Genomic DNA, 16,689 nt, shown 5'->3' with positions numbered 1-16,689 from the left:
AACCTCGTCAAGCATAGTGCAGTGATTCTTCGATTTCAGCAGCGGGGAGGCTGAGGCAAGAGATTACTAGCGAGACCATCCTGGGCCACATAGTAAGAACCTTTCCAAAAACATGGCTAGCCAGTCACTGTCAGTCCTGCAACCTCAGCACTTGAAAGATAAAGCAGAATTACAAATTCAAGGTCAGTTTAAAATAGACAGAGCCTGTTAAATCCCTAAAACAAAAACTAAGGATTGGACTGTGGTCAGTGGTAGTCTTGCCTAGAATGTGTATCTTTACACCCTTGTGGAAAACCATGTAAGGCAGCATGCTGCCTCAGCACCATCACTAGGTGAGCAGAATTTCCCCTACAGATCAGCCACTCAAGAGCATACTACAACCACCAGCAAAGCTTAGCAAGGAAAAAATGGAACCATTCCTTTATTGTAAAACTCACTTTAATGGTTTCTGTGCTTTTCCTTATAAGAATAAAACATGACAGCTAATCTTCAAAACTGAAAACCAGAGAATCAGACAAAAGTCACATTTATTTCGTCAGCTCCAGGTGCAGAGCGAGAAGTGAATTCACAAAGCTCAAGATCAGACTCCAATGAATATTTGACACACAAAACCATTGGGGGTGGAGAGTGGAAATGGAGCTCTTCAATTTAAAAAACACCTCAAGGAATTTGAAAATCTGCAGACTATAATATTCTATGTATATCATGTAAGAAATGGGTCAATTTACAAGATGCCAGTAGAGTTACTACAATCAAAAAGTCCTTCACAGAAAGAAGAGTCCTAAACAGGTCAACACCAATCTAGAGTACAGTTTCAGTCACTCGCTCATCAGCTGATGGAGTCACTTCATGATATTTCCATTTAAGGTAAATTTAGAAACACCGTGTCTTAAAGAAGGCAAACATTATTCTTGAGAATTTTTTTGAACTGACCAGCGTATATAAAAGGCTTAAAAGGCAATGTCAACTTCAGCCCCGAGAGGCATGAAGAGATTAAGTTGTACATTAATACTTCCTCCGATACCTGAAACCTTTCGGTGAGGTTAGCAAAATGGCCTTTAAAACCTCCTCATGTACTTAAATATATATATACATATATATATATATGTATATATATATATATATATATATATATATATATATATGTATATATTTATCCTCACATATACAGAACTTGAATGGAAAGTAGAAAGTTCCCATCTGGAAGATAACTGAAGATTGTTAATGTTCATTTTATCACTTAGCAGCCATGTCACGTGCTTATATCTGCTCCCCAGAAGCAATGTTAGTCGCTAGCTCCAGGTGAGAAAACATGTCTCCAGGAGGGTGTACGAAGGGTATTCACTCGGCCTTTTTCTCAAGCTGCTGCATCTTTTCATTGTAGGCATGATACTGGGCATCTGTGCCAAAGATTTTATCCCACCATGTGAAGGTGGAGGCATAATTCCCAATGAAGTTCATGTGGTGGAAATCATGGTGCCGAGAACCCGCATAAAATGGGATGAAGTTCAGTGGGTTGTAAGGAAGATAATATCCGCTGAAATGAGAGGCACACAGGTTACTGACGAGACACATCTTGAACAGATGGTATTTTCATGAACAGTCACACGCTTGTTACCATGTAGCATTCCACTTTACCAAATCACCTCATTTCTCACATGTTTACAAAAGACAAAAACTGGGCAGGGGATGGAGGCAGGTAGTGTACCCCCAGGTTTCGGGAGGCTGACCAGGAGGACTGTCATTAAATGGCTGGCCTGAGTTACAGAGTGGATTCCAGGGCAGTGTGGGCTTTGAGACCCTAGCTGGAAAAATAACAACAGCAAACCTTACAGGAAAAGGTACATTTAGGAAAATTTAACAATCTTAAAAGATACATGCAAATGAAAGAAAGGGACTACAATAAAAAAGCAGAGCCACATTTTCAAGAATCACTTTTTTTGTTGTTTAGAGAAGCCTGTCCACCACAATCTAGAAGGTGTAAACAAAGTCCATAATGCTACTTGTGTTTTTAAGAAAAGGTTGTGTGAAATTAGCATTGAGTATTTAAAACAATAAAATAACATTGTGCTATTTAAGTTGGGAGAACAAATGACTTCGAAAAGAATCTTATTTGGTCTACCCTCTTGAATCTAAATTGGATATAATCTAAAATTGTCTCTATCACGTCTGTGGAAAGGAAGCATTTAAAACATGTCCATTTTCAAGCAGCACCTTCCTTAAGTAAGTGCTTTGATCAGCACTACCCTGAGACCAGCATCGACCTTACATGGTAGAAGCTACAGGTTTTAACACCCTCTGGGGAGTGAGACTCACTGCAGCAGGGTAACTGCTGGCCCTGAGCACTTTACTTGAAAAGACACCACGCTGCATGCTTTCACTTCATGAACTGTAATAGATCGGCCTATAAAAACATCTACTGTTTCTTTTATTCAATGATGATGACTTAAAAATAACATGAGAAATGGCTAGTGGTTAAAATGCTTCTCATGCAAGCAAGAGGACTGTCATTCAGAGCTCTAGAAACCCACATAAGAGCTGGGTGGCCTGCCTGTAATTTAAGCCTCAAAAGGGAGGGATGCTGGCTAGCAAGACTGGCGAGTTCTGGGTTTCACTGAGAAACTACCTCAGAAGAGTGACCTGTTCACACACACACACATGTATTCACACACTCAAGTACACCAACACACACACAAACAGAAAGATGATGCCTTTTACCTGAATGAAAAGCATTACTCACCTATGGACATCGATAGTTTCCAGCAAACGTATGGTCACCCATGCCCAGAGAAGAATTACATGATCACACAAAAGCACAATGCCAATGAAAAATCCGGCCCCAAGAATCAGGGTTTCTAAAGGATGTGCATATTCTGATTCTAATCCAAATGGAGCCTAAAACAAACAGAGTAAGAATTTCTTAACATATTGTAATGGGTAATTTATGTGTCAGTTTTCTGGGGTTCCACATGCTATGAGGTAGTTAATGCCTGAACCAGTGAATTTTATTCTATATGCTGAAGGTGGCTTCCACCTGCCTTCCATCCATAGTCAGTGAAAGGCCTTAAGAGCTAGAAAGAGGCTGCCCAAGAAAGAAAGAATTCACATAACAACTATACCTCACTTTCTAGCTTGTTGCTCTGCAAAATTTGGGCCTCAGACTAAAAAAAAAAAAAAAAAAAAATCTTTTTTCTTTGTGAGACAGGATCTATGTAGCTGAAGTTGGCTTTGAACTCATGACACCCTGCCTCAGCCTAAATGTCACGATTTTACGTGTGTGTGTGTGTGTGTGTGTGTGTGTGTGTGTGTGTATACACGTTCAGATTTCAAATGAACCTATGTGCATATTAGCTGTGTATTGATTCTTTCTCTGGAGAACCCTAATGTATTTAATTTATACACACAATTTTATGAAATTATATTGTTCGTGTAAGTAGTGATGGTGATTCAGCTGTACATATACAAATAATAATAGACGTTCTCAGTAAATTTTTATCAAAAGGTCTAGGGATATGAGTATCTTAGTATTCATCTTTCATCTAACTTCAACCTAATTAAACACTTTTTGTTTACCTGTCTGTGTGGGTGCACGCAAATGAGTGTGTGTGCATGTGCACAGAGGTCTAAGGACAACACTCAGGACTCAATTCTCTCCTCCCACCTTGTGAAATTCAGTAATCAAACGCAAGCCAGTAGGCCCTTAACTCCCAATTTTTAATATATGAATCTGTAGTTATTCTCCCAGTAAGGGAATGCTGATATATGATATACGCTAGCCAATTTATTCATGCTTTTGTTTTCCAAGGTTACATTTACCCTATACTAACTATTGCCCTAAAGTATTAACAGAAAAAATGTTTTAAATTGTGCATTGTTCTGAGTAATGCCCTATCAGTCTCAGCCCTTCCAATGAGAATCACTCTTTTGTTCAGTGTTTACATTCTGAACACACTGTCTGGCCAGTGTCTCAGTTATTAGTATGGTATCTTATCCATGTTTTAAGGAATCCACTGAGACCTATATGAAAGCAGCTCTGATTTAAGAATAATCTGTTCTGAAGATGTACTTCAACTGAGTAATTGCTCTAGTTTAAATAGTAAGTGCTTATTATTTATAAATCTCATTTATTTTATCCTAGCATTAATAGAGCCAGTACCAATCTGCCAGGCATCAAGCTGCATCAGGATGTCCACCAACAGTATGAGAAGCTCAACTGTTTTGTGTAATAGTCTCTAAAGTTTTAATTTACCATGAATATATATATATATATACACACATATACATATGTATATATACATATGTGTCTTTAATTATATATATATTATTAATTATATTATATATGTGTGTGTGAAGCTGAGCACAGGCGCCCTTGATTCTGAGTGGCCTAATATGGGTGTTAGGCATTGAGCTCAGACCTACAAGAGCAGGATGTATTCTTAACCACTGAGTCATCTCTTCAGTTCCTACCATGAAACTGACAAGGAAGAAAACTTTTAGGCATGGTTCTATATGTGCGCGTACATCATGTTCTTCATTATCATGTCAAAAGGAAATAAGGGGGATCAACAGGGCTTACTGGGTGAAGATGCTTGCTGTGCAAGCCTGCACGGTTGATTTTGACTCCTAGAGTCCATCTCAAAAGGTAAAAGAAGGGAGAGGGCTGGTGAGATGGGCTGGTGGTTAAAAGCACTTGCTGCTCTTACAAGAGGACACAGGTCCAGTTCCCAGCTCCGACTGCCTGTAACTCCAGATCCAGGAGATGCAACACCCTCTCTGGCTCTGAGGGCACCTGCACACATAGGGTGAACACACACACACCCAGGGACACACAGATACCCATAAAATGAAATGATTTTTTTGGATAGGAGAGAGTTGGCTCCATAAAGTTGTCCCCTAACCCTACATGTATCCTAACCCATCACATTATGTGTGTGTATGAAAAAAAAAAAAAAGGATGAGATAAAATAGCGATAGCTCTTATATACTGATAGCTCTTAAAATGGTGAAACAATAAACCAGGTTTTAACAATTCTGGAGAAAAAGCCCAAACTATGATTCTAACGTACCTGAAACTCATGGTGGACTTTGTGAATGTATTTATAAATTCTCTTGTGGTGAAGGAGTCTGTGCAGGAAATAGTGCCAGGTATCCTCAATGATTGCACAGCCCAAACACCTTGCCAAAGTCATATACCTGTGAGTGGCAAAGAGTAAAGAATACAAAATAACCGTGGCTGAGGATCACTGCTCAAGTTACTGAATAAACCAAACACCCAGTTATCAGCTTGATCTAACTGCATAAACCAACAAATTCTCCAAATGTCAAGATAGCTGAGCTGGATGTGTGGCTCCCACCTTTAAATCCAGCACATGGAAGGCAAAAGCAGGAAGACCTCTTATAAGTGTAAGGTCAACCCAGTCTACAGAGTGAGCTCCAGGCAGCCAGGGCTACAAAGGGAGACCTGGTTTCAAAGAAATAACAATACTGGTAGATAAAGCTACACATTACAGTCTGAAAGAGGAGTTAAAGAGTTTGACCCTATTTCCATTATATTTTATGTTGCCAAAGATCTGAGTTCGAAATCAGTTAAGAAACCAAAGTCTAAAATTAACAGTAAAGCTATTGTATTTTCTAGCATAGAAATACTTAAGTTAAGACAAAATGCTAAAAATAATTTGTATACTCAAACATCTTTTTTAAAAACACGGAAATAGCCAGTTGTAGAAAGCCTTTGTAATCCTCTCATTTAATCATCTCTCCAGTACTACAGAATCAAACAATGTGAATGTTGTGTAATTGTTGTATTGTGTTGTTTAGTAAATAACAAGAAAAACAAAATGTCCATGGTGCAGGAAAGATTCACATTTTTATTTAATTTATTTTTATTTTTTTGAGATAAGGTGTTAGTATAATGTTCTTGTGGAATGGTTACAATTTACCCATATTCATTCAAATGCTGATTTCTCTACCCCACTATCTGGTTTCAATTGGACATTGCATTGTGATGTTTATTCTACACATCACCTGTCTCAAGTCTGTGTAAACATGCCACCATTTGTTCTCTGTATTATCAATAAAACAATCAGCCAATGCTGAGCAATGGAGAGATTAAGGTGGGGCAGCCTGGTCCTGAGGGGAGGAGAAGGAAGTGAGTGGGAGGAGTCAAGAGCAGAGGTCAGCAGGGCAGGACTTGGAACCATGAGGAGAGAGGAACCAGATCAAAGATATGACCAAAAGCAAGTATAATTTGCGAAATCTGAATGGGAGGAAACTATGTGGGAGGAAGTTTACGATGGAGTAACTATTGCCCAGCATTGTGCTCTAGGTTAATTAAATCCTAGTCTCTGTTTAACTAAAAGATAAAGCAATAATAAATATTAATGTGCAACAACAATAAGGTCTCACTGTATCCTAGGCAGGCTATGGACTAGCTGTGCAGTCCAGGTGGTTCTCTAGCCCCAAGCCTACCCACATTAACCTCCTGAGTGCGGGGGCCACAGATGTGCCACCACATCCTGTTTAAAAGATTCAATTCAAAAAGTGGATTTTCAGTCTGTACTTGGTTAGCTGCAGCAACTAACCCACAGACACAGGAATAACTGTATACCTAAGTTCTGGTATATATATGTCCAGTTATATCAGGACATAATAAATTTTAGGGTATTAACCAAATCAAGAAGATAAACCTTAAGCAAAAGTTAATTAAAAAATAAACCATGAATGAATATGAACATTAAAATTATGATTGACATACCATTTTGGCATTCTTTCCCAATCATAAGGAATACTGAAAAACTCTGTAAAATAGTAAGTTCCACAAATCAGAGGCAGTTGAATAAAAAAATGATTAAAGAGAATTTTTTTGAAACACTTCCATTGGCCTTCAAAGGTTTCTGGTTTATCCTATAGAGAAAAAAAAACAAAAACAAAAACACAATATTTAATAGTCTGCTTTCAGTAGTTCAGTTGAACAAGTGAAAATAAATACTTAAAATTTTCTCTAATGTATATAATCCCTTAGTTCTATGCTATGTTCAGTTTATACTACAGTGGTAAGGAATCTTAATTCTATAATTAAACTGGTTCAAAAATGTTAATAGACAAATATGGCAACAAAGATCTAAAACTAACCTAAGAAGCAACCAGCTGTGCAGGCTTTGCTGCCTATGGGATACTTTCTTTTATTAGAAGTTTTGAAAGAATTAAGTTGTGTTAAGTTTACATTGAGTGCCCCACCTAAAGCCTGCACAGGCAGCAGCTGGGGCTTTATTACAATGACAACTCATTGCATCCAGGCATTCAGTGGTATTTATCCCCAGGAATAAGTACCTTCTGTATATACACGAAGCAAGAGTTATAAATTCTGAGGAGATGTTCCCTGACAATGAAGTTTAGATGCAAGAAAAAAAAAAAAAGGGAGAATAACATAATGGTCTGTTCTTAAAACCAAGACCTCCCAACATGTGTGCTTTGGTGACTGCATTGCACATACAAAACACAAGCATAAAATTTGTATGAAACAACAAATAAAAACATTAATCCTTAATCAAAGAATCAACCTATAGGCCTGGGCTAGAATACTGCACTAGCCAGCGAGCCAGCTGGGATGCTCACAGGGCCATCAGTTTCCTCAGTGACAAAGCAAGTTTACCACACACAGTAACTTAGATTGCCTTTGTATTTCTACTCCAAGGCTTCTTTGATCCCACCCCAAACTTGTATATGAACAAAGAATCCTTGAACCTCATCCTCCTGCCTCCACCTAAGTGCTAGGATTACTGTACTGTGCCACACATGCTGTGAGGCAAGGGCAATTAAAAAAAAAAATCTGTGTTAAATGATATAATTCTTGAATATTTTATCCTGGACTGTCTAAAGCCCTGAGCAAAAGACATGAATCATTTCATATTCATTTCAATCACAGTCTGTGCGTTCACAATTCATGATGACACTGGTCTCCACTCTTTTTTTTTTTTTTTTTCCTCATTTAATTAATTGTGCTGTGGGGGTTGGAGTGTAGAGCCCAGGGTCTGTCTTTCTTCTTTTTGTTTTGCTTTATTTTATTTTGTCTGTTTGTTGTTGTTTTTGATTTAGGTCTCACTATGTAGCCTTGACTGGAGTTGAACTTACTATGTAGACCAGATGGCCCTGAAACTCAGAGATTCACTTGTCTGTACTAGGATCCAAGTTCTTGCATAGGCTAGACAAATGGTCTACTACAGAGCTTCAATTCTAGGCCTTATTTTCTTCTCAGCCCTTTTATATTGTGAGAGTTTGTACTGATTTGACATCACTACTTACTGAAAAAAGTCAAAGCTTGGATTTTGATGGCTGTGAAAAGCCGACTTGCAGCCATTCTATCCAGCCCTTCATTCTATATATACACAAAGCTAATAACCAATTAGACTGTGGAGTTTGCTGCTTGTGTGTGTGTGTATGTGTGTGCTTGCACTGATAACTGTAACCCACAGCCTTGTGTGTGCTAGGCTAGCACTCCAAACACAGACCACACATCCTCAGCCCTGCTTATTCTTCCTGCCACACTTCATTTTGAGGCCACCTACACACCCTAGGCTAAAAAAAAAAAAATCTCTCCTCTGGAAAGGGTACCACCACCTATGACCAAGCAGTTGCAGAAGGCAGCAGCGGAAGAAGGGACACTTCAGCTTGGTGGCCCCACAGTGAATCAGCCTTAATTATAATAAATGAATCAGTGGATGACACACAACAGCCAGAATCACCTCAATGACTCAGAATTTAAGTCATTCCAATTGAGTTGTTTCTCAGCTCAGGCCTTTCACCAAATACACCTTGGAAGTGCTCTGACTTCAAGGCTGACAGGGGTCTCTGGGCTACCTCCATTTCTGATTCCCTTTCCTCATCTTGGCCTACAGTTCACGGGTACCTGATGCCTGTGATAGCAGCTGTGGGACCTGGGTGAGCCCTTCCTTACAGTGACTCACTAGGAAAAACTACAAAACCAAGAGACTGACGAGACATACATGTCCAATGAAGCAGATGAACACTCAGCATCTATTTCTGCCATTTCTGTGTGCCCTTGAGTGTAGCTGGTTATAACTGCTCAGCCAATGGTGCCATACAAACAACTACAAAACCTTTGGAGGTGGAGATGGTCCGTGCCTATGAGCACTCAGGAAGTGAAAATCAGAAGATCCTAAACTCAAGGTTAGTCTGAGCTATACATGAGATGTTATCTTTAATCAAACAAGAACTAATATTGGTGTACCAAAGTCCTTCCTTTCTCTATGCTTGTCCAAATTCTTCCTACATAGCAAATAGCCTACATATTATTAGTAGTACTCTGCTTAAAACCGAGACAAAGTACTGTGCATCCCTGAGTACCTTGTCAAGGAACAGTGGGCTTGCAAGACACATCTAGTACATTGAAACAAATTCACAGGCACAAAGGACATTACCTGCTGATCTGGGCCCCCACGAAAGCTGCAGACATACCATGTGTATATATGGGATCTTTCCAGCTAACGTTCAGTTAGATTTGCTGAGACTGCAGCAGTAGGAACTCCAGCACAGTGGCCACAAACCTCCGTGCATGTTTTCTTTCCCCACTGAGAGTTTTTTTTTTTTCAGGACGGGGTGCATAAGTAGGATTTGAAAAAAATATATGTGTGCTAAGGAGTAAATCCAGGGCCTTTAGCATGTTTAAATACGTAAGCTACACCTGCCAGACAGCTTAAAGATTAAAATTTATAAACCCCAATTAGATAAGCATTACATCATCCTAAAACTCACCTTTACAGACAATGCTCTGAAACACCATTAATTATGACCTATGGTTATTTTGTCTAACAGACCACCATCAACTAGCAGCATGAGGCTACCAAACACTTTCAAAATTAGCATAAATATACAGTGGAGCTCAGAATACTATGAAGATAAAAATATCAGAATATCTCATGAAGCAATTTAGCTTGGGTTAGCTGGTGAAATAATAGCCTAGCTTTAGTGGGTTAAATAAAACATATTATGAGAATTAATTTCCCTATTCCCTCGTTACCTTCTTAAGCTACATAAGTGACTTCGTTATATTTCTACTGGACAGTATTGAGGTGTCTCTCAAAGCTCAATGTTCTTGGAAAACATCCAACAACATCAATTATAGTATTTGAGTTCAAGCTCATCGCACTTACCTTTTGAATTTTGTACTTTTTCATGAAAGGTATAAACTGGAATAAAAATCCAGGTAAAGAGAACAAGAAATAGATGACTTCGTGAACTATGAGAGACCCCCAAGTTGCTATCTGGAACTTTGTATAGTTATCCAACAAGTAGCCCCACACATTCTTAAAGGGCTCCTGCAGTGGATTCCCGGGTAGCAGTGATTCCACATACTCCACAGCCAGCGAGGCTGAGCTGAAGATGCCTCCACTATTGTTTGTGGCCATGGTCAAGTCTCTGCGAGAAGCCTTCTATTCCTGCAGTAAGTAAACAGATAAACAAAACAATGAGAATCTCAAGAACAGCCATAAAATAGCTTTTGATATTTTTAAATGACAACTAATAGACAAGGACTAGTTTCTTAGGTTATAAATATGATTTGAAACAATCTGCTAAATGCTATTACCATCTCCATTTGCAGAATCTGCTTTGAAAACTACACATTCCTTTCTACAGCAATACCTAGAAAAACAGTGGGAAGGGAATCCCAGCGCTAAAGAGACCTTCAATGTGTGGTCTATGTGGAAAACCTTTTAATTTCATCAAACAGTCTTTGGCTGACAAGATGGCTCAGTGGGCACCTGCCATTCAAGTTACTGAGTTTAATCCCTGGAACCCAAGTAAGAATGGAAAGAGAACTGACTCCACAAAACTATTCTCTGATTTGCGCGCGCGTGCGCACACACACACACTCTTTACGAAAACTTTGCCAAAAGAGAATACGTGAAAGTTTTGACGGGAGCAAAATGGTATTAAACAAAGCCAGAGATCAAATGTCAAACTACAAAAAGCATCTCAATACATGATATAGAGGGACACAATGTGCTTTAGAAAAATCCAGTGGAAAAAAATAACAAAGGCCATTCATAGGCAGTTCATAGAACAATAAAGCTAAATGTTCCCCCCACAAACCCCACAGGCTTAGTTTAGGGCTCTGGGAGATGGCTCAGTCAGTACAGTGCCTGCCATAGGAGCGCAAGTAGTGGGTTTAGATTCCCAGGAGCTGCATAAAAGCTAGGTATAGCAGTGACATCTGTAACCCCAGCAGTTAAACTGAGGAGCTCAGGTTCAGTGAAATCCACCTGAGGAAACGAGCCAGGTTCAGAGAGACCTCCCCATGTGCACTAACAAGCAGGCAAGCCCACACAAACACACACACACAAACCAAGAAGCTTACTTCCATCAAAGGAGGAACTGTACCCCAAAGAGACATTTTTGTCCAAATGGCAAATCCTTTAAAGTTCAACAATACTCACTGCTTCAGGTCTGGTGTATAAAGAGGCATTATCCACACTGCTGGCTTGGGACAAATCAGTTCATCATTTGAGAAAAAATAAAAGTCAGCAGTATTGTCATAATCCCAAAATAACTCATTCTTTAACTCAGCGTAGAAGACAAACATGCTAAGCTACAAGGGAACATAGCTTAACAGATTTAAAAAGAATATGTAAGTCAATAAGCAAGAGGTGAGTTAATTCAATTCTATTACATCCTTCCACAGGCAATAATACAGCTGATTGCAGGGATGAGTGCGCTAAGAAGGAGCTCATATTTGTAATCCCAGCACTGGGGACTCGAGGCAGGAAGACTGCTGGGAGGTCAAGGTGGGCCTGGGCTACACAGGAAGACATCTTCAGTAACTCAATGATGATGAAAACCATGAAAAGGAGGTGAGAAACTGTTTAAGCACATTCTTGCTATCCTATCAGCACTTCTGCAACTATCTACATAACATCACCTGCCACTAAAATCTAATGCTCTGGGCTGGAGAGATGGCTCAGAGGTTAGCAACCACATGGTGGCTCACAACCATCTATAATGAGATCTGGTGCCCTCTTCTGACATGCAGGCAGTATATTGAATACATAATAAATAAATCTTATAAAAAGTTCTCATGTTCTTCATTTAAAATGGAAGTAATTATACATTTATACTTTTTAAAAAATTATTAATTTTTACTGTATGTGCATTGGTGTTTTGCCTACATGCATTTCTGTGTAGATCCTGGAGTTACAGACAGTTGTGAGCTGCCCTGTGGGTGCTGGGAACGTGGGTCCTCTGGAGAAAAAGCAGTGCTTGTAACCACTGACCCATCTCTCCAGTCCCATATTTTCATTCTTAGGAAATAAAAACAAAGAGTGGCTGGAGAGATGGGTGGTTGGTTAATAGCACATGCTGCTCTGGGAGGGCCTGAGCTTGGTTCTTAGGCCCATGCTGAGTGGCTGCCTGTAACTTCAGTTCCAGGAGACCAGGATCCCTCTTCTGGACCTTCAGGCACTTGCAGTATTGATGTCAGTGCCCCCAATTGCTCTCCAAATGCAGGTAATAAAAATTAACATAAAAAGGAAAACCTATATATTTTGCATAGGATTATGTATAAAATCTAGGGCTAATCCAAAAGATATAATTACAGAATAATATGTATAGCAAGAGCCAAATATAACTACGTAAAAAAAGTCCCTGTTTTTCTATAAAAATCATGTATTTCCTCTAAACTCTCATCTGATGAGAATGTACACAACATAAACACACACAGAAAATGTACTGGACAAAACTGTTCACACAGTGGTGGTCTGTGAAGAGACAAAAAAAAAAAAAAGGCAGAAGAACTTTCACTGCTATACTTTCTATACAATTTTAGTTTCCTTTTTTTCCTCTTTCTTCCTTCCTTTCTTTCTTTCTTTCTTTCTTTTTTTTTTTTTTTTAAACCATGGCTTCTCTGTGTAGCCTTGGCTGTCCTGGAACTCACTTTATAGAAGAGGCTGGCCTTGAATTCAAAGATCCACCTGCCTCTGTCTTCTGAGTGCTTGGATTAAAGGTACCACACCCAGGTTAATTTTAATAATTTTAATCTCTTAAAGAAGAATATCTTGTACCAGTAAATATTAGCCTGACTGGTCACCAATCAAACATGTTTAATTTCATTGTGAATCTCACTTTTGTAAAAATATCCCCACTGTTCGTAATTTACGAATTGATGGACCATTAAATAAAATCAAAACAAAACAAAACAACAACATAAACTTATTTTAGGGCTCAGTTAGTAAAGTGCTTGCCTAGCATGCACAAAGAAAGCCCTAGATTCCATTTCTAACATTACATAAGCATAGTGGTACATATGTGTAATTCCAGAACTCTGGAAGCAGAAACAGAAGGATCAGAAGGTCAAGGTGATTCTTTCTTCTTTTTTTGGTTGGTTTATTTATTTATTATTTGTTACAATTTATTCACTTCATATTCTTGCTATAGACCCCTCCCTCCATTGTCTCCCTTTATGCCCCTCCCCCAGTCCACTGATAGGGGAGGTCCTCCTCCCCTTCTATTTGACCCTAGCCTATCAGGTCTCATCAGGACTGGCTGCACCCCGCAGGGGGAGGTGATCAAAGAGCTGGCCACTGAGTCCATGTTGGAGACAGCCCCTGTTCCCCTTACTAGGGTACCTACTTGGAAATTGAGCTGCCTATAGGCTACTTCTGAACAGGGGGTCTAGATTCTCTCCATGCATGGTCCCTGGTTGGAATATCAGTCTCTGCAGGGAACCCTGTACCCAGATTTTTTGGCTCTGTTCTTGTGAAGTTCCTGTCCCCTCCAGGTCTTTCTATCTCCCACTTCTTCTATAAGATTCCCTGTACTCTGCCCAAAGTTTGGCTATGAGTCTCAGCATCTGCTTTGATACCCTGCTGGTAGAATCTTTCACAGGTCTTCTGTGGTAGATTCCTGGCTTTTTTCCTGTCTTTTCCCTCTTCTGATGTCTATCCTATTTGCTTTTCTGAATGAGGATCAAAGTGATTCTTGACTATAACATATCAAGTTCAATGCTAGTCAAGGATACATGAGACATAATCTTCAAATAAAAGAACAGTATTTTTAGTCTCAGAAGAGTTCACAATAGGCACTTTCAGAACTCTTTAGCTCTTCTAAAGCTGACCTCTTATCGTATTCTACAGAAGAGATGCTAGGAAGATAAACTACCTTCTTTCAGACCTTTGAACTCATTCCTAGTGCTTTCTGTTCCACCCCTTATAGTCACATACTGCTGGCCTCACAATTTGTCCTCATTCTTTTCCAGATGAAGTCTTCCTATGTTCTCATCTAACTAAGCACATGTTTCTCCTTTATCCTTTCTTATTTCATGTCCTTCATGGACATGAAGCCCACTTTCTTCATTCTAAATATATACACATGGGACTAGAGACTGGGGTCAGCAGTTAAGAGCACTTGCTGCTCATGCAAAGGACCCAGGTTCAGTTCTCAGCCTTTACATGGTGGCTCACAATTCCAGGTTCAGGGGATCTGCTACCTTCTCACACCAAGGGTACCAGGCATCCACAGAGAACTAGGCAAAACACTCAATATACATAAAAGAAATGATTTTAATTAATAATAATACAATTAAAACATATTCATGTCCGCCTTTCTAGAAAAAAAAAATCCGTACCCCATCATTCATAAGGCTGAAATGGAAAGACAGTGAGTTTCAGGCCAGCTTAGCTCCAGTGAGATACTATCTAGGGAAAGACAAGAGAAAAGGGGGGGGGGGGGGACAGCAGGGAAGGGGAGGAGGCAGAAAAGAAGTCCTAATCCCCATCATCTCATCCAGGCCACTGCTGTGCACCCTTCTTAGTAAAGTTACATATAAAATAGTGCCACCCTCCTTTACCCACTCTGGTCTCCTAGCACTAAGCCTAATTTGAACTACATCATCTCCAACAAAGTGTTCCAGTTTCTCCCAACTCAGCTCTCCCTCGATTAAGTCTTCCAGCTCCCACAAAATGTTGAGACAGTTCAGTTATCCTGAGTTTACGCTCTGTGATGAGGGGAGGAAGAGGGGAATGTAGATGAACAAAGCTTCAGAGAAAGTAATCAAACAGGCCAGGGGAAAGCAGGTGTTGTTGAGTATCCTGCCTCCTTATCTTTGGGCAGCCTGCTCGCCTGGAAACCCGATCTGAATCAGGTAGACAAGATCCTCAGAAAAAACAGGAAGAAAGAAACACATTCGTAGGTTCTCTGATTAACTTAAAGCCTGGCTGACGATCTGTGCTTGCCCTTGGCACTTAGAGGTAAGAGAAGGCCTAAGACATAGTGTCAGGATCCATTCACCTAAACATGAGTTAAAACTTAACGGTTCAAGCAGGGGGCGGCTCCCCTACAGGTGAAGCCTGGACCCCTGCTCTCTGCACCCCTCTGTCACATGGAACCACATGCCGTTCCGTTCCTCAACTCCATCCCTCTCTGCTGACTGCGGCCCAACTCCTACTCATCCTTCAGTGCTTCTGGAACACCTTCCCAGAGCCACAGACATAGAGGATACCTTGCTCCCCATCCCCGGGGTGATTGCGTGTTCGTAAAAATGTCTTAAGACTTAAATCAATGATCGGGACTATAGATGCTTGCGAACTCTTTCAAGAGCAGGAAGTGTTGGCATTCCAGTCGCAGCACTTGAGAACCTCGCCTCCTTCCCGGGAGGCTTGCACAGCCCTTCCCACCGCGTCCTTCCCGGCCCCGCCGACCCCGGTCCCAGCCGCCCTCCACCCGGCCGCAGGGCTCCTCACCTGGCGTCCCGCGACTGACGGCGGCCTCTCGCTGCACTACCCGGCAGGTGCAGCGGCCTCTCGCTACCTATGCCGGCTCGGGGGCGGGGCCCGGAGGGCGCGGCCGGTCCCTCCCTCCGTAATTGGTCCGCCCCGCTCCCGCCCCGCCCCCGCTTCGCATCGATTGGTCCGTGCCGCGGCCCGGCTGCGTGTGACTCACGTCAACGACTCCCTGACGGCGCTGGCCATTGGCTCCGCGGATGGAGTGAGGATAGTGAGACCCGCGTGGCCAGCCAGTCGGCGGCGTCGCGGCGCAGCTAGAGGCGGGGCGCCGCGGGAGCGCGTGACCGCGTGACGGGGCGGCGCAGCCGCTCGCCCCAGCGTCGCCGTGGCAACCAAGCTGCTGGTACCTAGGCTTCTCAGGGCTGCGGCCCCGCGGGATAGCATCTCGCCTCTCCCCCTGGCTTGCCTTCATCCAGAACCCCGGAAAAAAAGTGGTGCAAATGTTTAAAAAATTGACTTGACGACTTTGGGCTTTCCTCTGCTTCACAGACGTTCTTTTTGTGTCTCTACTGTGTTTCCTCACCCTTATTAAAAGCGGTTTTCCCTGAACAAAAAAAGAAAGAAAAAATGATTTGAGTTTTCAGTCTTGCCTTCCTGTGGTTTATTCTGGATTTCGATCTTTCTTGAGACAGGTCTGATGTAGTTTGGCGTTTGAACCAGATATGTAACCTAAGGATGGCTTTGACTCTAATCCTCCTTCTTCCTTGAATCTTCTGTCTTTCTTCGCAACCTCAGATGGCTAGGCTTATGCTCATTGAGCCTGGAAACTATCTTTTAATAAATCTCTATACACGGAACATGAATTCTAGAGTAATGTAGATCTTGCCATAGCCCCGAAGGGTAGTTGCCATCATTCCCATGTTGCAGGCATGAGAACAGAATCTTGGAAAAGTTTGGG

At 41.1% G+C, this 16,689-nt stretch overlaps 1 protein-coding gene across 1 annotated transcript; it reads right to left on the bottom strand.

Annotated features, from left to right (window-relative positions):
* Positions 1 to 420: 420 nt before the first annotated feature.
* Positions 421 to 15,833, bottom strand: Msmo1 (methylsterol monooxygenase 1). Its single transcript, XM_055618802.1, has 6 exons — positions 15,750 to 15,833; positions 10,170 to 10,454; positions 6,755 to 6,903; positions 5,067 to 5,193; positions 2,741 to 2,895; positions 421 to 1,537 (listed from the first exon to the last, which is right to left on the bottom strand). Exons 2-6 carry the CDS (start codon positions 10,422 to 10,424, stop codon positions 1,342 to 1,344), a joined length of 882 nt encoding a protein of 293 aa, XP_055474777.1. The 5' UTR covers positions 10,425 to 10,454; positions 15,750 to 15,833; the 3' UTR covers positions 421 to 1,341.
* Positions 15,834 to 16,689: the final 856 nt, after the last annotated feature.

Source organism: Psammomys obesus, unplaced genomic scaffold (assembly GCF_907164565.1).
Source record: "Psammomys obesus unplaced genomic scaffold, mPsaObe1.curated_primary_1811, whole genome shotgun sequence".
Lineage (NCBI taxonomy): Eukaryota > Metazoa > Chordata > Mammalia > Rodentia > Muridae > Psammomys > Psammomys obesus.
This window is presented reverse-complemented; position numbering and strand designations above follow the sequence as displayed.

What these genes read in the sequence shown, in the direction of transcription:
- Msmo1 (XM_055618802.1), bottom strand. Translation starts at nt 10,424, where the DNA reads ATGGCCACAAACAATAGTGGAGGCATCTTCAGCTCAGCCTCGCTGGCT. An exon ending in AAAAGTACAAAATTCAAAAG is followed by an intron (nt 6,904 to 10,169) that starts GTAAGTGCGATG and finishes TTTTCTCTATAG; the next exon opens with GATAAACCAGAAACCTTTGA. An exon ending in TGGGAAAGAATGCCAAAATG is followed by an intron (nt 5,194 to 6,754) that starts GTATGTCAATCA and finishes TGCCACTCACAG; the next exon opens with GTATATGACTTTGGCAAGGT.